This window comes from Perca fluviatilis, chromosome 5, assembly GCF_010015445.1.
Source record: "Perca fluviatilis chromosome 5, GENO_Pfluv_1.0, whole genome shotgun sequence".
In the NCBI taxonomy this organism is placed as follows: domain Eukaryota; kingdom Metazoa; phylum Chordata; class Actinopteri; order Perciformes; family Percidae; genus Perca; species Perca fluviatilis.
The window spans coordinates 17,251,307-17,270,430 of NC_053116.1; the positions used below are offsets into that span (position 1 = coordinate 17,251,307).

At 41.4% G+C, this 19,124-nt stretch overlaps 1 protein-coding gene across 1 annotated transcript; it reads left to right on the forward strand.

Moving 5' to 3' along the window:
• The first annotated feature begins 43 nt into the window (after positions 1–43).
• On the forward strand, positions 44–18,126 carry LOC120558338 (DDB1- and CUL4-associated factor 1-like). The gene is made up of 25 exons (XM_039799282.1): positions 44–231; positions 977–1,097; positions 1,203–1,279; positions 1,374–1,447; positions 1,540–1,653; positions 3,784–3,921; positions 4,126–4,719; positions 5,089–5,190; positions 5,284–5,442; positions 6,392–6,571; positions 6,763–6,972; positions 7,134–7,303; positions 7,538–7,662; positions 8,071–8,306; positions 9,125–10,197; positions 10,305–10,503; positions 10,804–10,886; positions 11,536–11,620; positions 11,727–11,960; positions 13,582–13,675; positions 14,112–14,216; positions 14,409–14,482; positions 14,585–14,680; positions 15,529–15,802; positions 16,682–18,126. Exons 2-25 carry the CDS (start codon positions 985–987, stop codon positions 16,735–16,737), a joined length of 4,665 nt encoding a protein of 1,554 aa, XP_039655216.1. The 5' UTR covers positions 44–231; positions 977–984; the 3' UTR covers positions 16,738–18,126.
• The last annotated feature ends 998 nt before the right edge of the window (positions 18,127–19,124 follow it).

Here is a 19,124-nt window from a genome sequence, read left to right on the forward strand (position 1 = left end):
CATTAAAAGTGGACTGTCGCCCGTGCAATGACGTGAGGAACGTGTTCGCCATAATGATAATAAACCGTGAACACAAAGCTACAATAAAGCTAATTAAGCATTGGCTGTGAAACGGTGATAGATACGTGGATATTCACCTAGGCGCACTCAAGTTTGGACTGATATCGGTGAATACAAGTCCTGGTAAATTTGGTAAAAACGAAGAAGAACTGAGCGGAACAACGACGTAAAGTAAGCATGCTAGCTAACTAGCCAGGTTTACCTGTGATGCTGCTAGCTGCAGTGCTAGGCTACATGTACAGGCAGGTTCTGTTGGTTCGAGTATGATTTTAATCTCACACAATACGCTGTACATGTCTGGAATGCTCCGGCATAATGCAAACTATAATACTTGAATTCAAAAGTGGCCATTTTAAAGAGTGTCGCTAGCCAGCTGAGTATATACGCTTCCTTGTTTAGCCACAGTCTAGCTAGCCAAACACTGCAACAGGCAGAGTCTGAGTTTGCTGCCCCCTGGTACAGTGAGTATCGGCCAGAAGTAGAATGTAGAACAAGCAGTTTGTGCCGGTGTTGGTGCTGAGATTTTAGTTCCGAATTAAACCAGACATTCTGCTAAAATATTTGAATCTACGGTATATGCTAACTTGAAAAGTAACTGCGTGTTTGACAGTTTCAGTCCCTGGAGGGCAGCTGCAGCTGCACACTCCGCTGTTTGACGTTAGTGAAGCGATGGAGCAAATCTGCTTTTTTTTGTTCTCCTGATTTTAGCGAAAGATATCATCTGACTGCAGTCATGCTTTTCATGTATGTGTGTCTCGGACGGTGGTGTATTTTGTTGACTTTTTAAGATTATAGTTGACGACACACACCAGCACACTTTGTTATCATCCCCTGGAGTAGTGTATATACGTGGACTAAATTGTAAAGTGTATTGTTAATGAAATTAATACATATTAAGTGTCTGTCACCCTTACAGGCTGCGCTATGGCGTCGGCATCTGCCAGTGTGGACTCCAAGGCAGAGCTGACTACTCTACTGGAACAGTGGGAGAGGGAGCAACAAGGCAGCACACAGGAGCTAGTTAACATCATCACCAAGTAAGTAGTTTAGTGAAAGTCTTTATGATAAGTTAGTTACACAATGTGTGATTAGGAGGGTGTGACTTAAACATGGTAAATGTGTTGATGTGCTGTTACTTTCAGAATTTCAGAGCTTGTTGAGAAAGAAACAGAGGAGTACCACAAAGCGGACCCAGACCCTTTTGATGACCGACACCCTGGTAAGAAAAAGAAAAGAAAAAGATCACATTAATAGAAGATTACTGGAGATTTGAATATTGTGTATGTTTTTGACATTTCCCTCTTGGCCACTAGGGAGAGCTGATCCAGAATGCGTGTTAGGGCACCTGCTCAAGATCCTGTTCAAGAATGATGACTTTATGAACACCGTAAGAATGGATAGGTTGTTTGGATGCAAAATAAGGGGCAATTTTTAGCATCAAAATCAGAAGGTGATTTCTTTTTTTTATTCCCTTTGTAGCTGGTGAATAGCTATGTGATGACCAGCAGAGAATTTTCCCTCAATGCAGCAGCTTGTCGCCTGCTTCAGAACATCATGCCTGGATTGGAGACAGCTGTGGTCTTTCAGGAAAAGGTGGGTTATTTCTGAGTTCATGATAAGATAATAGCATTTAGTTTTTTCTCTGTTCACTTCAAACAAACATTGTGTTTATTTTATCTATCATGTTACCCTGTTATGTTCTTGTAGTTTACCAGATGCATATCCAACATCCTTTGTTTAGTGATTAAAGGTACATTCAGTAATACATGTTTACACGCATTCTTCTGGTGACAGTATACATTTGTGCTTAGCATGCAAACATAAATAATAAATAAAGAGGAAGCTACATAAAAAGTGAATGTTATAATTTTGACTTGAGAAGATGATGTCTGTGATGCCACTCAGACAAACTGGTTCCTTTGGTATTAAAGCAGTTAAAAATGTAATTTTTTTTTATATAGCACATTTCAGCAGCAATGCAATTCAAATTGCTTTACATAAAACATTAAAACACATTTAAAAATAAAAACAAAATTAAAAACAGAATATAGGCTTAAAATTCACAGTACAGTACAATGAATTAAAGATGGGCAATGTCAAAAAGATAGGTCTTCAGCCTTGATTTAAAAGAGCTGAGAGTTATTGCTGACTTACAGTCACCAGGAAGTTTGTTCCAGATATGTGGCGCATAAAATCAGAATGCTGCTTCCCCCCTTTTTGGTTCTGATTCTGGGGACCTTAAGCAGACCTTTCCCAGCTGATCTGAGAGGTCTGGCTACAGGGCTCCAGACTAACGTTTTGCCTTGGTTGCACTGGTGCGCCTAACTTTTTTATTTAGGTACACCAGCACAAAATTTAGGTGCACCCAAATTTTTCCTCACGGCACCATTAGCGCTGAATGGCGATACACGATATATAGCTTTTTTTTTTTTTTTACAAAGTGGGCTAAATGTTCAGTTTTAAGTCAAAGCCATTTTTAACATTTATACACATTTAATAACTTCTAATGTGTTTTTCGCCGTGGCGGCCGCAATAACAGAGAGTTACCAACACTGGTACTAATACAGGTTTCCCTCTCATACTTAACAAAATATAGCTGTGTTAATAACAATTAAAACTGTAGACAAATGTCAGCAGTGTGGACCGGCGGTGCCGTGTGTGTGTGAATGGGGGCGGGGCTGCGCGGATGAGAGATCCAAACAGGCACGGCTTTACAGAATGAATGGGTCATGTAACGCAACATTAAACCATATCGATATAAATGACATTGCTTCGTTCGTGGAGATGCAGATGCGAGGACGTTAGGTGCACCGGTGCGACCTAGGAAAAATGTTTGTCACACCCTTAAAAATTTTGATCGCATTTGCGACCAAATTGGTCGCACTCTAGAGCCCTGTGGCTAGTTCATAGTTTACAAGCAGATCCTAAATGTATTTTGGCCCTAAGCCGTTTAGTGATTTAAAAACCAGCAGAAGTACTTTGTAATCAATTTGTTGAGGCACTGGAAGCCAGTGTAAAGACTTCAGAACTGGAGTGATGTGATTCACTTTCTTGGTCTTAGTGAGGAACCAAGCAGCGGCGTTTTGAATTAGCTGCAGCTGTCTGATAGATTTTTTTCGGGAGACCTGTAAAGACACCGTTACAATGGTCTAGTCTACTAAAGATAAAAGCATGGACAAGTTTTTCCAAATCCTGTTGACAGATAAGTTCTTTAACCCTTGATATATTTTTAAGGTGATAGTAGGCAGACTTTGTTACTGTCTTAACATGGCTGTTAAAATTCAGGTTAGTCCATAATTACACCAAGATTTCTGGCTTTGTCTGTTGTTTCTAACATTGTTGTTTGAAGATGAGCGCAGACTTTTAATTGTTCATCTTTTGCTCCAAAAATAACCACCTCAGTTTTTTCTTCGTTTAGTTTAAGAAGATTCTGGCACATCCAGAGTCAATGGTACTGAACAACATTCTCATCAAATGTAGATAACCAGAGACATCAGTTGCTGTCTAAAAATGTATTTTTTGTTTGTGGAGTCACAGTCCAGCTTGCAAGTTAGTTACACTTTGACTACTGCTTTGTGAGGACATAAAACTAAATGATAAACTGTCACCCCACTCACCTTTTTAAAGTCGTTTAAAGGTTTATTTGAGAAAGTTAAGATACAGATTAATTCTTGTTTCTATACCTACATTATTTTACCATTCTCCTGTGTTTGTTCTTCTCAGGAGGGCATTGTTGAAAGGCTGTTTAAGTGGGCTCAGGAGGCCGAACAGCCCCTCAGAATATATGCCACAGGCTTGTTGGCCGGCGCTATGGAGAACCAGGACATTGCAGCCAACTACAGGGAGGAGAACTCTGTTTTGGTCAGTAGGGGATTCCTCTGTCTCAAATGTCAGTCTTATTTTAATGAATAATGTGAAAGTACATAGTGATGGACAATGTATTACAACAACTGATAGAACTGCGTTATCCCACAAAGCTTTAGACCAGTTTGCTCATCATCACTCATGAGGTGATTTGAAGTAGCAACTTTCCATCATCTTGTTTTTCATGCCTCACATTGACAGGTGCCTTTGATGCTGCATCGGTTGCGTGAGCTACAGGATAAGGATGCTGAGAATAAAAGGGAAATCAAACGGCCCAGCCCCAGGAAGACTTTGAGTGAGCCTTTGCTACCTTTAGATGAGGAGACTGTTGACGGAGGCTTTGAAGAGAAGCCCTTCCCGGGGAGAAACGGCGCTGAAAAGGAGGGGACAGGGCCAGGGGAGGGTGGTGAAATTCCCTTCTCAACCCTCGAGCCTGAAAACGAGCTTTCGTTCCGTCTCAACTCCCCTCATAAGACCAGCAGCCGTGCCAACTCGGCTGTTAAAACCATGATGAAGCCCATGTCTGCCCCAGGTTCACTGACAGACCAAGGCATGTCTGATGGCAGCAGTTACCTAAAAAGGAAGGCAGAGAGGGAGAGTGGCAGGACCTCAAAACAAAAGATAAATTTCTCTTTGCCAGACCCAGACAGGAACTTTAGTGAGCTTTCCAACAGCAGCTGGTCTGAGATGAGCCCCTGGGTGATTGGCAACAACTATCATCTGTACCCTCTGACCCCAGAAATCGAACAGAGGCTCATCCTGCAGTATCTCACACCTCTGGGAGAGTATCAGGAGGTTTGTCCATTACCATCAACCTGCACAGTGTATAGTAAAATGGCTTCTTTTGCAGCATGTAGATGTGCTTTGTTGATCACTTTACGCAAGTTATGCATTTCCCTTGTCTTGTCACAGACTTACCAGTAGATGTCAGTCTTCCTTAATTATGATTAAAGAAATGATTGTGTTCTGTTCTAATACTATGAGAGAGTAGTTTTGAGGGTCACATCGTGTATTTTTTAATTTACACAGGAAATTGTTAAAGACTAACAGGCTTTTTTTATGTTTCACTTTGGTTCCAGCAACTATCCATTCACATGGTTCCATAGTTAGGCCAATTTACATGATATGTGTGTTTTCAATGCCCATTCCTCCTCCTTCCTGCAGCTGCTGGCAGTGTTCATGCAGATGGGAGCTCGTGAGCTGCTCATGCATTATATGGATCTAAAGCAGACCAATGACGTGCAGCTCACCTTTGAGGCTCTCAAGGTAAACACTATCTCCCCTAGTTTGGCCTCCATGGTGGCGAAACACAAGGTCAAGCGCTTCTGACTTATTTTCTACTTTTCTCTCTTCTCGCAGTACCTGGCTTCTCTGCTGCTGCACAAGAAGTTTGCTGCAGAGTTTGTGGCTCATGGAGGAGTTCAGAAGTTGCTGGAAATCCCCAGGCCATCTATGGCTGCTACTGGAGTTTCTCTGTGCCTCTACTACCTTGCCTATAACCAGGACGCCATGGAAAGGGTACAAAACAGACACCCATCATGCAAATAGATATACAATGAAATCTGGAATATTGCCGTAATTGTGCCAGTTTTATCTTGCAGTTTTGTATTTTAGTACTGTATGTGCCCAAGGAAAGATGTTGGAGCTTTGCAATGTGTCATTCTTTTGCATTGTGGTAACATATATTGTCTGGAATTTAGATAATGGTAATCTTGTGATATATCTCAAGTACCAGGGTTTTTCTGGCTCAGAATGGGCCTTTAGGGGGGGGGGACTACACATGGCATGATAGGTCCGCGTACAGTAAAGGCAATGAGTCTGTGTTACCTTATTTGACAGAAATCTATGCATTTACTCGTTAGTTCTGACAATTTGATAAACAAAAAGGCCTATTATTCTTAAGTAAATAAAACCAGAGTTAACAAAACTGGTTAAAAAAAATAATATTTACATAAATAACCGTGAGAGTCCGGTACAGTCTGACTAAAACTGAGATTAGGGCTCATATTCAAGTTTATGTTCTGCTTGTTCAACGTTGTTTGGTAAATTACTCACCTTTTAGAGAGGATTTGAATTGCTCAGTTCTTATCATTTTGGTGCTGGTGACTTTCCTTTGGGGATGGTTAAAACCTCTTTGGGGGGTGCCAAAAATTCCTCTATGCAGGAAAAACCCTGCCTAGCCTGCTTTACAATTTAGTGATACAATTATGAGCTTGTCCATCTGTTCTATTTTAGTTAAATAATCACCAAATTCCGCAAATGTGGTGTACTATATACAGCAACGGTTTTGGTCACTTTGGGCTGCATCTCTGCATGAAAAGTGCTTTACAATTAAGGTTATTATTCACAAAATCATCTTGACATTAATATTATGGTATTTGTTGAAAACTGATACTAGATTTGATCAGTATTGCATAGCTCTATTAGCAGTGCACATTTATATTCATAGGTGTTCATTCCTCCCAAGGTGTGCATGTTGCCCCACTCCATCCTGTCAGATGTGGTTGGTTACACGCTGTGGCTGCTGGAATGCTCACATGCATCCGGCTGCTGCCACGCCACCATGTTCTTCTCCATCTCCTTCTCTTTCCGTGCCGTCCTGGAGCTCTTCGACAGGCAGGACGGGCTCCGACGCCTCGTCAATCTGGTAGGGCAGACCAACAGTCCGCTGCATGTGATCCTCACAGTAACCATGTAAACCTAACCATCTGTATCATTCACAGAAAATACCATATTTTTCAAGAAAAAGATAAACCAAGCAGTCAAATCGTTATCACAACATAACCGATGCTGATGGTGTAGTTGTACTTATGTTTGATGTGAACTGACTGTTTACAGATTAGCACACTGGAGATCCTGAACCCTGAGGACCAGGGAGCACTGCTGAGTGATGATGAGATTTTCTCCAGCAGGCAGACGGCCAAGCACACCTGCATGGCCCTGCGCCGGTACTTTGAGGCCCACCTGGCGATCAAGGTAGAGCAGGTGAAGCAATCCCTGCAGCGCACAGAGGGGGGTGCCCCCATTCACTCCCAACCATACTATAAGGTACACGGACAAAGGATAAGTGAGATTGACATTTCTGGAAAATGTTAACCTTTTAAAATGTATCATACAAATATGTTCAGTTGCTGTATTTATGCTTTAGCGATAAAAGAAATGCAGGAGTTTGTGTTCTTGTACTGATCATTTGTGTTCTCGTTCTCCAGGCAGTCAGCTATAGCCGTGAGCAGGTGGTGGAAATGATGGAGTTTCTGATAGAGTATGGTCCACTCAGACTGTACTGGGAACCAGCAGAGGTCTTTCACAAGCTGTCATGTGTTCAGCTCCTCCTGCAGCTCATTTCCATTGCCTGTGACTGGAGAACCTACTATGGCAGGTATGGACCAGACAGTTATTCTCCATTTCTTCTTGCTTCATCTATTGCCTATTTTTTTAATTTTTTTTTTTACAAAAGAGCATTTCTTACTTTTATTTATTCAGTGACTTGTGATGTGTTACATGGTGATATAATGATTTGATAATATTATACAGTACCAGTTAACTTGAATGGTAAAGCGTGTCCAAACTTTTGACTGGTACTGTAAAATGATGAATATTTCTTTCCTTGTAGGAGCGATACGGTGCGTTATGCTCTCGACATCCTGAGCATCCTCACAGTAGTCCCAAAGACCCAGCTGTTGTTGTCTGAGGCTGTTGCTGTGCTTGATGAGGGAGGATCCACTGTTTCGACTGTTGGTAGGTGTTGTCATAGTGTGATTCTACACAAGTTTTGTATTTGATATAAATCAAATATGTAAAACTACTTGTATACAGCCAATAGTTAACTAACACACGTATGTTGGGTTAGCAGCTGTAATTTTACATTTTTCCATAGTGCACTGATTCAGTGTCTCATAACATCTCTTGCATGGTGTGGGCATGAAGTTGAGTAGTTGCTTTTTGGAAATGTAGTGCAATTAAATTAAATGTATGATCACTCTCCACTAAATGTAATAATATGCAGTAGCTTTGTATCTCCATTTTTGTTTATTTCATACAACCTGCGCCAAGCTCTGCTGAGAGATGGCGTAACTCCAAGTTATTATTTTTGTGAAATGTTTTGTCTATTTTATTTATTTATTTATTTATTTTTTTCCTCCTCAGGAATTAGTATAGTCCTGGCAGTGGCAGAGGGAGAGGTCTTTGTAAATGATGCCGAGATTCAGAAGTCAGCTCTGCAGGTCGTCATCAACTGCGTCTGTGCTCCAGACAAACGCATGTCCAGCATTGGCAAGTTCATCGCAGGCACCCCCCGTCGCCGCCTGCCTCAGCAGACCAAAGCCAGCGAGAGTGTGCTCACTAAGATGTGGAATGTGGTGCAGTCCAACAATGGCATCAAGGTAGAGTTAACTTATACTGTCAAGGCCTTTTTTAAGGCTGTACTTTACTTTTTTTTTTTAACATTGAGAAAATGTGATCTTAAGGTCTTTTTAGTCATTCTGTAAGACCGTGTTTAAAGTTGTGGCAGTGTGTGCATCATGACAGCTGCTGCTAAGAGCTGCAGTTGTAAATGGACTGGAGTTATATATTGACTTTTTATCTTGGGAACCGTGCACACTTTTTAAACACAAGCGCGCATACACACACACACACACACACACACACACACACACACACACACACACACACACACACACACACACACACACACAAGCACACACACACAAGCACACACACAAGCTGACACACACACACACACACACACACACACAGAGTGGAGCTGCCATGCAGTTGGGACATTGCAGAAGGAAAACTGGCCAGACATTATGACAGGCAGCAAGAAAAAAAAAAATGTTGCTGTGGCATCAATAGAAATCAACTTACCCTGCATAAACATTTTAGCTTTGACACATATTTTGGCATTAAATCCAAATCTTTATATTAAAGTTTATTTGACAGATAGATACCACTTGGTCAGGGATGTCGTTATTGTTAAGATGTGTGCTGCCTGAGCAAAGAATTGTGGGGCAGCAGTTCTTTCTTAGCATTTAGAGAATGTTTCCACCTCTTGTCATGGCTGCTACTTAGACACTACTAGGTCAGTTCACTCAGTTGGGAGTCCTTCTTAAAAAAAAAAAAAAAAAAAAGAGAACTTGAAAATATGCCCTCTTTTCTGTCAGCCATTGTTTTTCACTTACATCCTGTGTCTGTCGTGTAGGTGCTGTTGTCCCTGCTGACGGTAAAGATGCCCATTACAGATGCAGATCAAATCCGAGCTCTGGCCTGTAAGGCTCTGGTGGGTCTGTCTCGCTCCAGCTCCGTCAGACAGATTATCAGCAAGCTGCCTTTGTTCAGCAGCGGACACATCCAGCAGCTCATGAAGGAGCCTGTGCTTCAGGACAAACGCAGCGAACATGTCAAGTTCTGTAAGTTTGCAGCTGAGCTGATAGAAAGGATCTCTGGGAAACCGTTGATGATCGGTACGGACGTGTCTCTGGCGTGGCTACAAAGGGCCAGTGTGGTAGCTCAGTCCAGGATCTCCTTTCCTGAGAAAGAGCTACTGCTGCTTATCAGGAACCACCTTGTGGCCAAAGGCCTTCATGACACCGCCATCACACTCACCAAGGAGGCAGATCTCCCGATGGCATGTCTGTCTCATTCTACACATTCAACTTCTGCTTTCCCTCCTGTCGCTCCTCCCCCACCTGCCTCCCCTGTTGCTACTCTACCCCGCACCCCACGGCTGGCCAACGGTGTTGGGTCAAGACTCGGAAACCATCCCTCTCATTCATCCACCCCAGGATCTAGCAATTTACAAACACGTCCCTCTACATCACAACCGACTGTGTCTTCTACTGCTTTCCCCTCAACGTCTGTCCCAATCTGTAGCAATGGCTCACCACTAATTGGACGAATCATTTTCTCTCGTGAACGGCTAGCGGCGTGTGGTACGGTGAGTTGCAAGAAACCTCGGGTGCTGAGGCAGAAGTCTGACCATGGGGCCTTTAGCCAGAGTCCAGCCATGAAGAAGCAGTTTGACAGGCACCTTCCCTCCCCCCCTGCATTAGACAGCATCATCACTGAGTACCTGAGGGAACAGCATGCACGCTGTAAGAACCCTGTGGCAACATGCCCGCCTTTCTCTCTCTTCACCCCCCATCAATGCCCTGAGCCCAAACAGAGACGCCAAGCACCCATCAACTTTACATCCCGACACACACGGAGGGTTATATATCCTAAATATGGAGGAGTGGATGGAGGCTGCTTTGACAGACATCTCATCTTTAGCAGGTAGGTGGCTTTGCTAGACTCATGTTTCCTTTCTTGGAAAACAACATGGGACTACTTGACCGTCCTCAACAACTATTTCTCCACATTCTTTATTTTCCATTTCCCAGGTTCCGTCCCATCTCCGTGTTCAGGGAGGCAGATGAGGATGAGAGTGGGTTCATGTGTTGTGCCTTCTCAGCTCGCGAGCGGTTCCTGATGCTCGGGACCTGCACAGGGCAGCTCAAACTCTACAATGTGTTTACAGGCCAGGAGGAAGCCAGCTACAGCTGTCACAATTCAGCCATCACTCACCTGGAGCCCTCACGGGTTCGTAGAGAAATCTACTAGAATATCAAGAATTGTGCGCTATGCCTTGATGTTGTTGCAGAATGTATTATTACTTTTCTTATGTGTAAGATATTCAAAGCCCCCTCTACTTGTAAATTTGGTTTGCAAATTTTGAGTTTACTTTGATGTCCAGCATTTAAACTTTATGGTTTTCAATGAGCAAGGAGTAGATGTGATGAAACCATATCAGACACACATTATCATTCCAAGCAGAGTATGTTTATATGTCGTAAAACACATATGGAGGAGATAATTAATCATCACATTTTGCGGTTTCAGGATGGCTCTTTGCTCTTAACGTCAGCCTCTTGGAGTTACCCTCTGTCTGCACTGTGGGGCATGAAGTCAGTCTTCATCATGAAGTAAGTGATGTTTGCATAAAAGACTAAACCCATATTTTTTCACCAGGTACATTCAAAGTCTTAGAAATTGAAACATTTGCAATGTACAACATGAATACTGTCTTACCGTAGACTATAGATCAACAACTCAATTAAGCCTGTCTATGATCCCACTACCGCCATGTATGTGGTCCCCTTCTGCCCTATGTTACAGCAGCTTTATGTTGTCAAAAGAGGGACCTGACCAAAGGAGATGACATGCTGTTTAATTATACAGCCTGAGTGCTGCAGTCTTCAGTTCATGGAACACAAGCACTTGGCATCATTAAAGGTGCTCTAAGTGATGTGATGCGTTTTTTAGGCTACACATACAGCAAACATCTCCTCACTATCCGCTAGCTGTCTGTCCCCTGAACACACTGTAAAAAAACGCGGTCTCTGAAGACAGCTCAGGCTCCACAAATGGCAACAAAAACAAAAAAAATGTTGTAGCCTAAAAAACTAAAAGCACTTAGAGCACCTTTTAATCCGTACATTTTAGCCAAGGCAATACTGGGACTTCGGATTTTTTCTACAATATCTTTAAGCAATTAATTAAACTACTCAGCTTTTATACTCATACTGGCTCCATGTTTTTGATTAAATGTTGAAATGTTGCTCTCGTTGTCAGGCATTCTTTTCTGGGCGACCATTATGTGGAATTTAGTAAGCTTTCACAAGATCGTGTCATTGGGACTAATGAACATATAGCAAGGGTACGTATGTCGGCATTATTTAAACATGATGATATGAAATGATAAATACAGAAAAACATTACCCATCAATGGTGAAGGCTAACATTCAGGCTTTCTCTTTTGCTAGATTTATGACATCCAGACAGGTCAGGTAACTCTGACTCTAAATAACCCAGACCTGGCTAACAACTACAAGAGGAACTGCGCCACCTTCAACCCAACAGATGACCTGGTGCTGAATGACGGCGTGCTGTGGGATGTGCGCACGGCTCAGGCCATCCACAAGTTTGACAAGTTCAATATGAACATCAGCGGTGTGTTCCATCCCAATGGCCTGGAGGTCATTGTAAACACAGAAATTGTATCCTTGAGATTTAAATAAGATACAGAGAGTACAGTACAGTAGGAGATAGCCTAACTGTTTTGGTTTTTGTTGATGGCAAGACACCTATTCACTGGGAAAAGTAAAGTCAAACCTCTGAATACACCTAAATTGAAATGCTCCGTTTTAGCACCTGTCTCTTTAAGCTTCCCTTCCAAAAAGGTCCCGTCTTTTCTGATTGGTCAGCGTTTCCAGGTCTTCTGCATCTGCGTTTTCGGCATCTCTGTACCGTCTGATGCTAGGGAATGACTGTAACAGCACTGTAGATATAGTATAGTATAGTATAGTATAGTATAGTATAGTTGTGACATCACAAGTTGTGACAAGTCCTAACGGCTCGTTGCATCTGTCTGTGGATTGAGCGTTTTAATATTTTCACAGTATTTTTAAAGCACCTCGACATGCTCTATAACAAAAAAGACAAATATCAGTTTTTATAATATGGGACCTTTTTAAAGTAATATTTAGGGATGCCCCAAATATCCGGCCACTGAAAATTTTCGGCCGAAATACTTTTATCACCGAAACAATACGGCCGAAATGTTGTGATGACGCAAACGGAAACCACAACCTGCACGTCAGTACCCGTTCCACCTGCAAAGCGTCTTCTAAGCAAAGAGGTTGAGACGGACCACGGAGTGAAAACTGAAAAGTGCGCTCTTAGTCTGTCAGCACACGTTTCAGTGAGATCTATTCGGATCCTCTGCACTTCATCGCGACTGTACTTGATCCGCGTTATAAAGACCATTACTTGGATGCGGAAATAAAGCAGGGCGCACAAGAAATGATCCAGGCTGCGATGGATGCGGAGAACCCGCGTGGAGAGGGAGCAGCGCCCAGCGCAGGAGGAGATCAGAGCGCAGAAAAAGAGTCGTGCACCCTCGTTGTCTGATATGTTCAGTGAAATCCTGCAAGAAAGTGCCTCAAAAAATAATAATAATAACAATAGGTAAGCTATTCTATTCTTAGGCTACTATATACTGTATGTGACTATCAGATTGTAGCCATATTTCTGCTAGATATTTTTTTAATTAAACTTAATTTATACAATTGCAATGCCTTGATTTTAGTGAAGTTAGTACACAGTCATAGCCATAAATGCAACGGTACAAATAATTGGCATAATTTCTTTCGGTGTTTCGGTTTTTGGTCTTGGTTTCCTCTTTTTCGGTTTCGGCCGAGAATTTTCATTTCGGTGCATCCCTAGTAATATTATTAATAATTAAGTAAAGTTTTGAAGAAAAGAAAATGGCTCTAGAGTTATTTTGATGGGTGTGTGACATCACCATATGGTGAAAATATGTTGCAGCATTTGTGAGACTTGCATACGGTCTTTTTTAATTAATTGCTAAAAAATTCAAATTAAGTGATTGAATTATTGTGGTTGACCTGGATAATTTGAAGTGTTTAAATGTGTAGTCACTTAAATGATGGCATGACTGTTGAGCTTTTCTTTCACTGCTTAACATTAAATATTTATTGCACTGAAAATTGATTTCATAACCCAGGGGATGGTTGTAATCGCTATGTAATTAAATTTGTAGCAGATTTAGTTGATACAAATGAAAAAGAGTGTCATGGTCCTTAGTTGGAGTTTTAGTGGGATCTGCGTACCTTCCACCTCCTCCACACCGTTCCTGCTCTGGACCAGTGCCGAATAGTCTTCAACAACAATGGCACTGTCATCTATGGAGGTAAATACAGAAGCCGCTGCATGATAGGTGATCAGGTAGAGCATTTGGCATCAAGCCTGCAACTGGCTCCACAGTCAGCGCAAGTGTGTGAAAAGTGTGTTTGAGTGAAAGGCTGGTAAATATGAAGCAAAGTGAGCATGTGTGTGTTTGTAGAGCGGTGTGAACAGAGCCTGTAGATGTGTGTGCGTGCGTGCGTGTGCGTGTGCGCGCGCGCTTGATACCACCGTCACTCCGAGCCATATGGGCAGAAGGACTGGCAACAGGGAGAACCAGCTGGTTCACGGCACCTCACAGTAAGAGCCTTTGGCGTGCCGTAATGGCTCTGCTCATACAACGACCACTTGGACCTCTCGAGAGCCCGAACCACAGCTAACCAGCTCGCTGTTCACAGTTTTTATTTACTCTTATCTCATACTGTGGCCCTTTGGTTTTGCAGCAATGTTGCAGGCTGACGATGAAGACGACATGATGGAGATGCAGATGAAAAGTCCATTTGGTTCATCGTTCAGGACCTTTAATGCCACGGACTACAAACCAATCGGTAAGGTGTCCTGCCCTCACCTCAATTTAATTGATTTTTTCTCTAAGTATTTCATTATAATTAAGGGGGGTTTGTGGAGATTCTATTTTTGTCCCACGTGTGACGATATATTGTTCACTGTAGTAGTTGGTAATCACGTTATTTTAGTGTAATAGTTTCAGAAATTGAATTATGACTCTGTTTTCTTCCCAGCCACTATTGATGTCAAGAGGAATATATTTGACCTTTGCACTGATACCAAAGACTGCTACCTAGCTGTGATTGAGGTAAATTCTTGTCATAATGCGGCTTTAGAAATTTGGGATAATTAATTTGTCTTTGTAAATATATAAAATAATTGAATTTCCTTTTCTTTGCCTGTCCCGTAGAAGCAAGACTCTGTAAACACTGACACAGTGTGCAGACTATATGAAGTTGGCCGGCAGAGACTTGCAGAGGAAGAGGAGGAGGATGAGGATGATCAGGTTCTAACTTTGTTCTTTTATTCGGATACTGCTGTGCCTCTTTGGTTCCTTTAGGCAGCTACAAAAATGAATTGTAATTGACCTTTTTTATGCCTCCACGCAGGCGACAGCCGTGGCCGGAGGCATTATGTTTTTGGGTTGTCCGTCTCATTCTTGTGAACGTGATATCTTAAGACCCCTTGGAGGGAATGCCTTCAAATTTGGCCAAAACATCCATTTGAACTCAAGGATCAACTGATTACATTTTAGAGATTAAAGATCAAGGCCACTGTGACCTTACATCTGTCCCATTCTCATGAATGTGATATCTCAGTTACACCTTAGGCAATGTCTTCAAATTTGGCACAAATGTCCTCTTGGACTTAAGGATGAACTGATTAGATTTTGGTGGTCAAAGAATGCAGTTTTGGCCATAGCTCAAAAATGTCTCCGCTAACTATGACAATTTCACACACATGTCTAATAGGATAAAATGATGAAGTGACAACATTTTATATCCCAAAGGTCAACTTCACTGTGATATCATAATATCATTTTTTTTTGAATGCCTTAACTCCGAAGCCAAGACATTTGGTTGGATACTGAATTGGTGACACTACTCTTGGGTGCACACCTTGAAACTGTGTCGATTGTATAGATCTTGTGTACTGCTATTTTGAAGAGGTTTGTGAAGCATCCATGTTTTGCCAAAAAATACACTTAATACCTTTTTTATTATATTGGTTCTATTTCTTCACTACACATATTATGTAAGTCCGGACAGATATGGATGTAAACTGCAACTTGACTGGTTGGAGGAGGCATACAACCGTAAGGCGGTAATTTTAGTATTGTCATCTGTGCACCAGGAGGATGACGATCAGGAGGAAGATGATGACGACGATGAAGATTCAGACGATGACGTCGATACAGATCCCCTCATCGCTGAGCTAGAGAATGAGAACGGCGGAGAGGATGAGGACGACGAAGAGGAGGATGATGGAAATGATGAATTATCTCCCTCTGATGAAGAGGTGGCACGCATTCTTGAAGAGGATGTTGACGTTGGGGACGAGGATGACGAGGATGACAATGACGAGGATGACTCTGATAATGACGACGTTGATCTGGATGGCGACAATGGTGTGTAGCTCTTCAAGTGAACTTTGTGTGTGGCGTCTACAGCTTCTTATAGATTCTAGCAATGTTTAAGCCTTTAAAATGTCCTAAATACATATTTTGTGCCTTCCGTTACTCTTTTTTTTTTTATCATTATTTTTTTGGGCTTTTCCGCCTTTAATGGACAAGACAGGTGAGAACAGGGAGAGAGAGGGGGAAGACATGCAGGAAATTGTCACAGGTCGGAGTCAAACCCTGGACCTCTGCGTCGAGGCATAAACCTCCTAAATATATGTGCGCCTGCTCTACGGCCACACCGTTATTCATTTCTGTATTGTTTATTTTATGTTGCGTTCATCGTACCTGAATAATCATGTTAGCTTGATTTCACTGTAGATGATTTGACACAAGTGAGGATTTTTTTAAGGTTTATCTGCAGATGTTGTCAGAGCAACAAGTCCTTTAGCCCAAATCTACAAAAGTGCAGGCTTAAACCCCATACAGATACAAGTCAGACACAAATGACTCCTTTCCTTAGAGGGATGATGGGTTTAAGATGAAGACCTAAGTTAAGATAAACCTTTTTTGATCCCCAAAGGGGAAATTGGGAAATTATCACTATTTTATTTTCACTTTTTAATTTTCACAATTAAGAGAGACGAATGGATATATATATAATAAAATATATAACAAAATAAAATAGGTGCCCAAAAAAAACAAAAAGGAAGACTTCAATTAAAACTTTCTGACTTTAAAAGGCAAACAGAAACCATGATGTTTAACTGTGACAATATGATGAGGTTTTGTCATCTGCCCTAACCATCAACAGTGCAATTTATCTTTTTTTTTTTTTGTCTTTATCCCCACATTTTCTAAATCTGTGTTTGTCTACACCACAAACAGACAGCTCCGACAACTCTGACCTGGAGGATGACATCATCTTATCCCTCAATGAGTGAGGAGCCACTGGCGTCTGGGACCGTGGAACCGGACAATATGTCAAGACTTCTGCCTCAAAGACATTTGAACTGCAGAACAGGAGGCAAGAAAAGAGGATAATATCAGCAGACAAGGTGGGAGATAACTTTGGAGCACTGCCAGTTTGAAACAGTAGGTGTCTGCACTCTAAGTGACAAGACCAAGGAAGAACAATCTCATAAAGGAGGTGAAAATCCAATGCACACAAATTGACTGGTGGGCAAAAATGATTGTATACGATATAGTTTTATAAAAGAAATGGTGGGCTTATGTTGAGAGAAATTGCCAGTGTGTAGATGCAGTGAAGAGGAGTTTTATATTTTATCACATTTACGGCTTTTAAGTGAGCGTCTTCATTTGATATTGATCCACTCACTTTGTAAGCCTCTGTTTGGTAACAGATTAGTGTTTGTAGGGGAAAAGGCTTACATTGCAGCCTTGTGGGTCTGCATTTGGGTGGCAAAGGATACAATGCTTTCCCAAGCTTGTATTTTGCCAGACCGCCTGGAATAATCACCAGAAAGTAATAAAGCATTGAATTAGGCAGCTGATGTAATGCACAAACATGTTGCTGATGGTCCATTAAGCGTCAAACCCGCCTTCAGGTTTCGCTTTCACCATAAACCAATGGCCAAAATGCCACACACAGCAGTGCCATCTATGAACGTCTGCTTCTGATTTCATTACGTAAGTAGAGAGATTAAATCAGCTTGGCCCTCTTGTCTTGCTGAAGAAACCATAACTAGTGTGGACACCGTAACAATACTATTGACACACCTGCTCACTGTCAGCACATGACCGCTGTATAGAGGCTTCTACAGCTTTCTACAATTTTGATATTTTACAAACCTTTATTGAGCCACGCAAGGATTTGGCTTTAGTGGATGTTTCCTAAAAAGATTACAGGGCTTTGTGCTGTTGATAACAGCATACATCCAATCATACAGTGAAAATAATCTTATGTTACAAAACTGAGGATTTATCACAGTGACTTTGGTTCAGGACTGATACTATAGTAAACATTATCCCTTGGAATAAAATTGATCTTGTTAAATATTGAAAGAGAGCTTACATTGAAACATTGGAAATAAAAGATGGTGGTCAGCAAATTTAGAGTTTTCTCTGAGTGGAGTGACAGGGGGCTTCAAACTCAACATTGTGAAAACAAATGCCTTTCACTTGCACACTTTTTGAAAGCAGTGCAAACATGGATATTTTTTTTCTCATTTTTTTTGCCTTGTATCTGTTCATTTTACCTGTTTTCTTTCCTATAAGAAGACTTTGATGTTGAGTTTCTTGAGACAGTTGATGTACAGCTTGTATGTATCTAAAGTATTTTTACTATAAATAAAGCCGCAAAATTTGCTTTATGTGTGCTTCTTTAATATAATAATAATAATAATAATAATAATAATAATAATAATAATAATAATAATAATAATAACAACAACAAGTGTTAAGTGTGTTAAGCTGTCATAGCGGATGTGTTGTATTTTGGGTTTTTACAAGAAAATGTTTTAATGTTCAAGAAAACAAATTTCTTTCATACTGCCCATGGCTGCTGCACCTGTATTTACCCTCTGTCTGAGACACTGTTGTAGCACCTGTCTCTTTAAGCCCCCTCCCAAAAAAAGCCCAGTCTGCTCTGATTGGTCAGCGTTTCCGCGTCTTCCGTGTATGTGATCTCGGTGTCTTTGTACTGTCCTTTGCAGCCGGGACACTGACTGTAATGGAAACTAGCAGTACTTTCTACTGTGAAAAATCACCTTTTAAAGGCTAAAACAAAAACACCACAATTGAACAGTTTTCTGCAGGAATCTGCAACCAAGATTACAGGTTTCTCTGACATTAGCATGTGGCTAGATGTATTGTGCCTGGAGCAGATGACCATATATAGAAATGTTTCACAAGCTTACTTCAGTTCGAGCAACAGTAGAAAAAACGTTGGAAGCAGAGTGTTCAGAACGGTCTGGGACCTGAGGTTGTTGCTCACAGGGATTACTTTTATGTATGTTTACCGCATTATTTGAAACTTGTATAATATGAACACCTGACACTGTAACATTATACATGTATGATAGAAAAAAAGTAAAAGCACAATAGGTCCCCTTTAAACTTGTGTGGCTCTTTAAAAGGAAGAAAGCAAGAGAGCATGCTGAAACATGGGGCAATATCAAGGTCTAATTCACACACAAACTGTAGGGGACTTTGGCTTGATAGAACTCAGGCAATCTGTACTGATGGTCTCACAGCAAGCTCCTTCTTAATAACCAAAGGAAAGTATTGTTTGTGTTTGTGTGACTTGCTGTGTTTTGTTGTGTGTCTTATCTTTGTTTGATTTATCGTGCTGTACTCGGGTCTCTCTTGC

Coding starts and splice junctions, on each gene's coding strand:
- LOC120558338 (XM_039799282.1), top strand. CDS start 985: ATGGCGTCGGCATCTGCCAGTGTGGACTCCAAGGCAGAGCTGACTACT. Junction 1,448..1,539: donor ATGATGACTTTATGAACACC/GTAAGAATGGAT, acceptor TTCCCTTTGTAG/CTGGTGAATAGCTATGTGAT. Junction 14,217..14,408: donor CACGGACTACAAACCAATCG/GTAAGGTGTCCT, acceptor TTTTCTTCCCAG/CCACTATTGATGTCAAGAGG.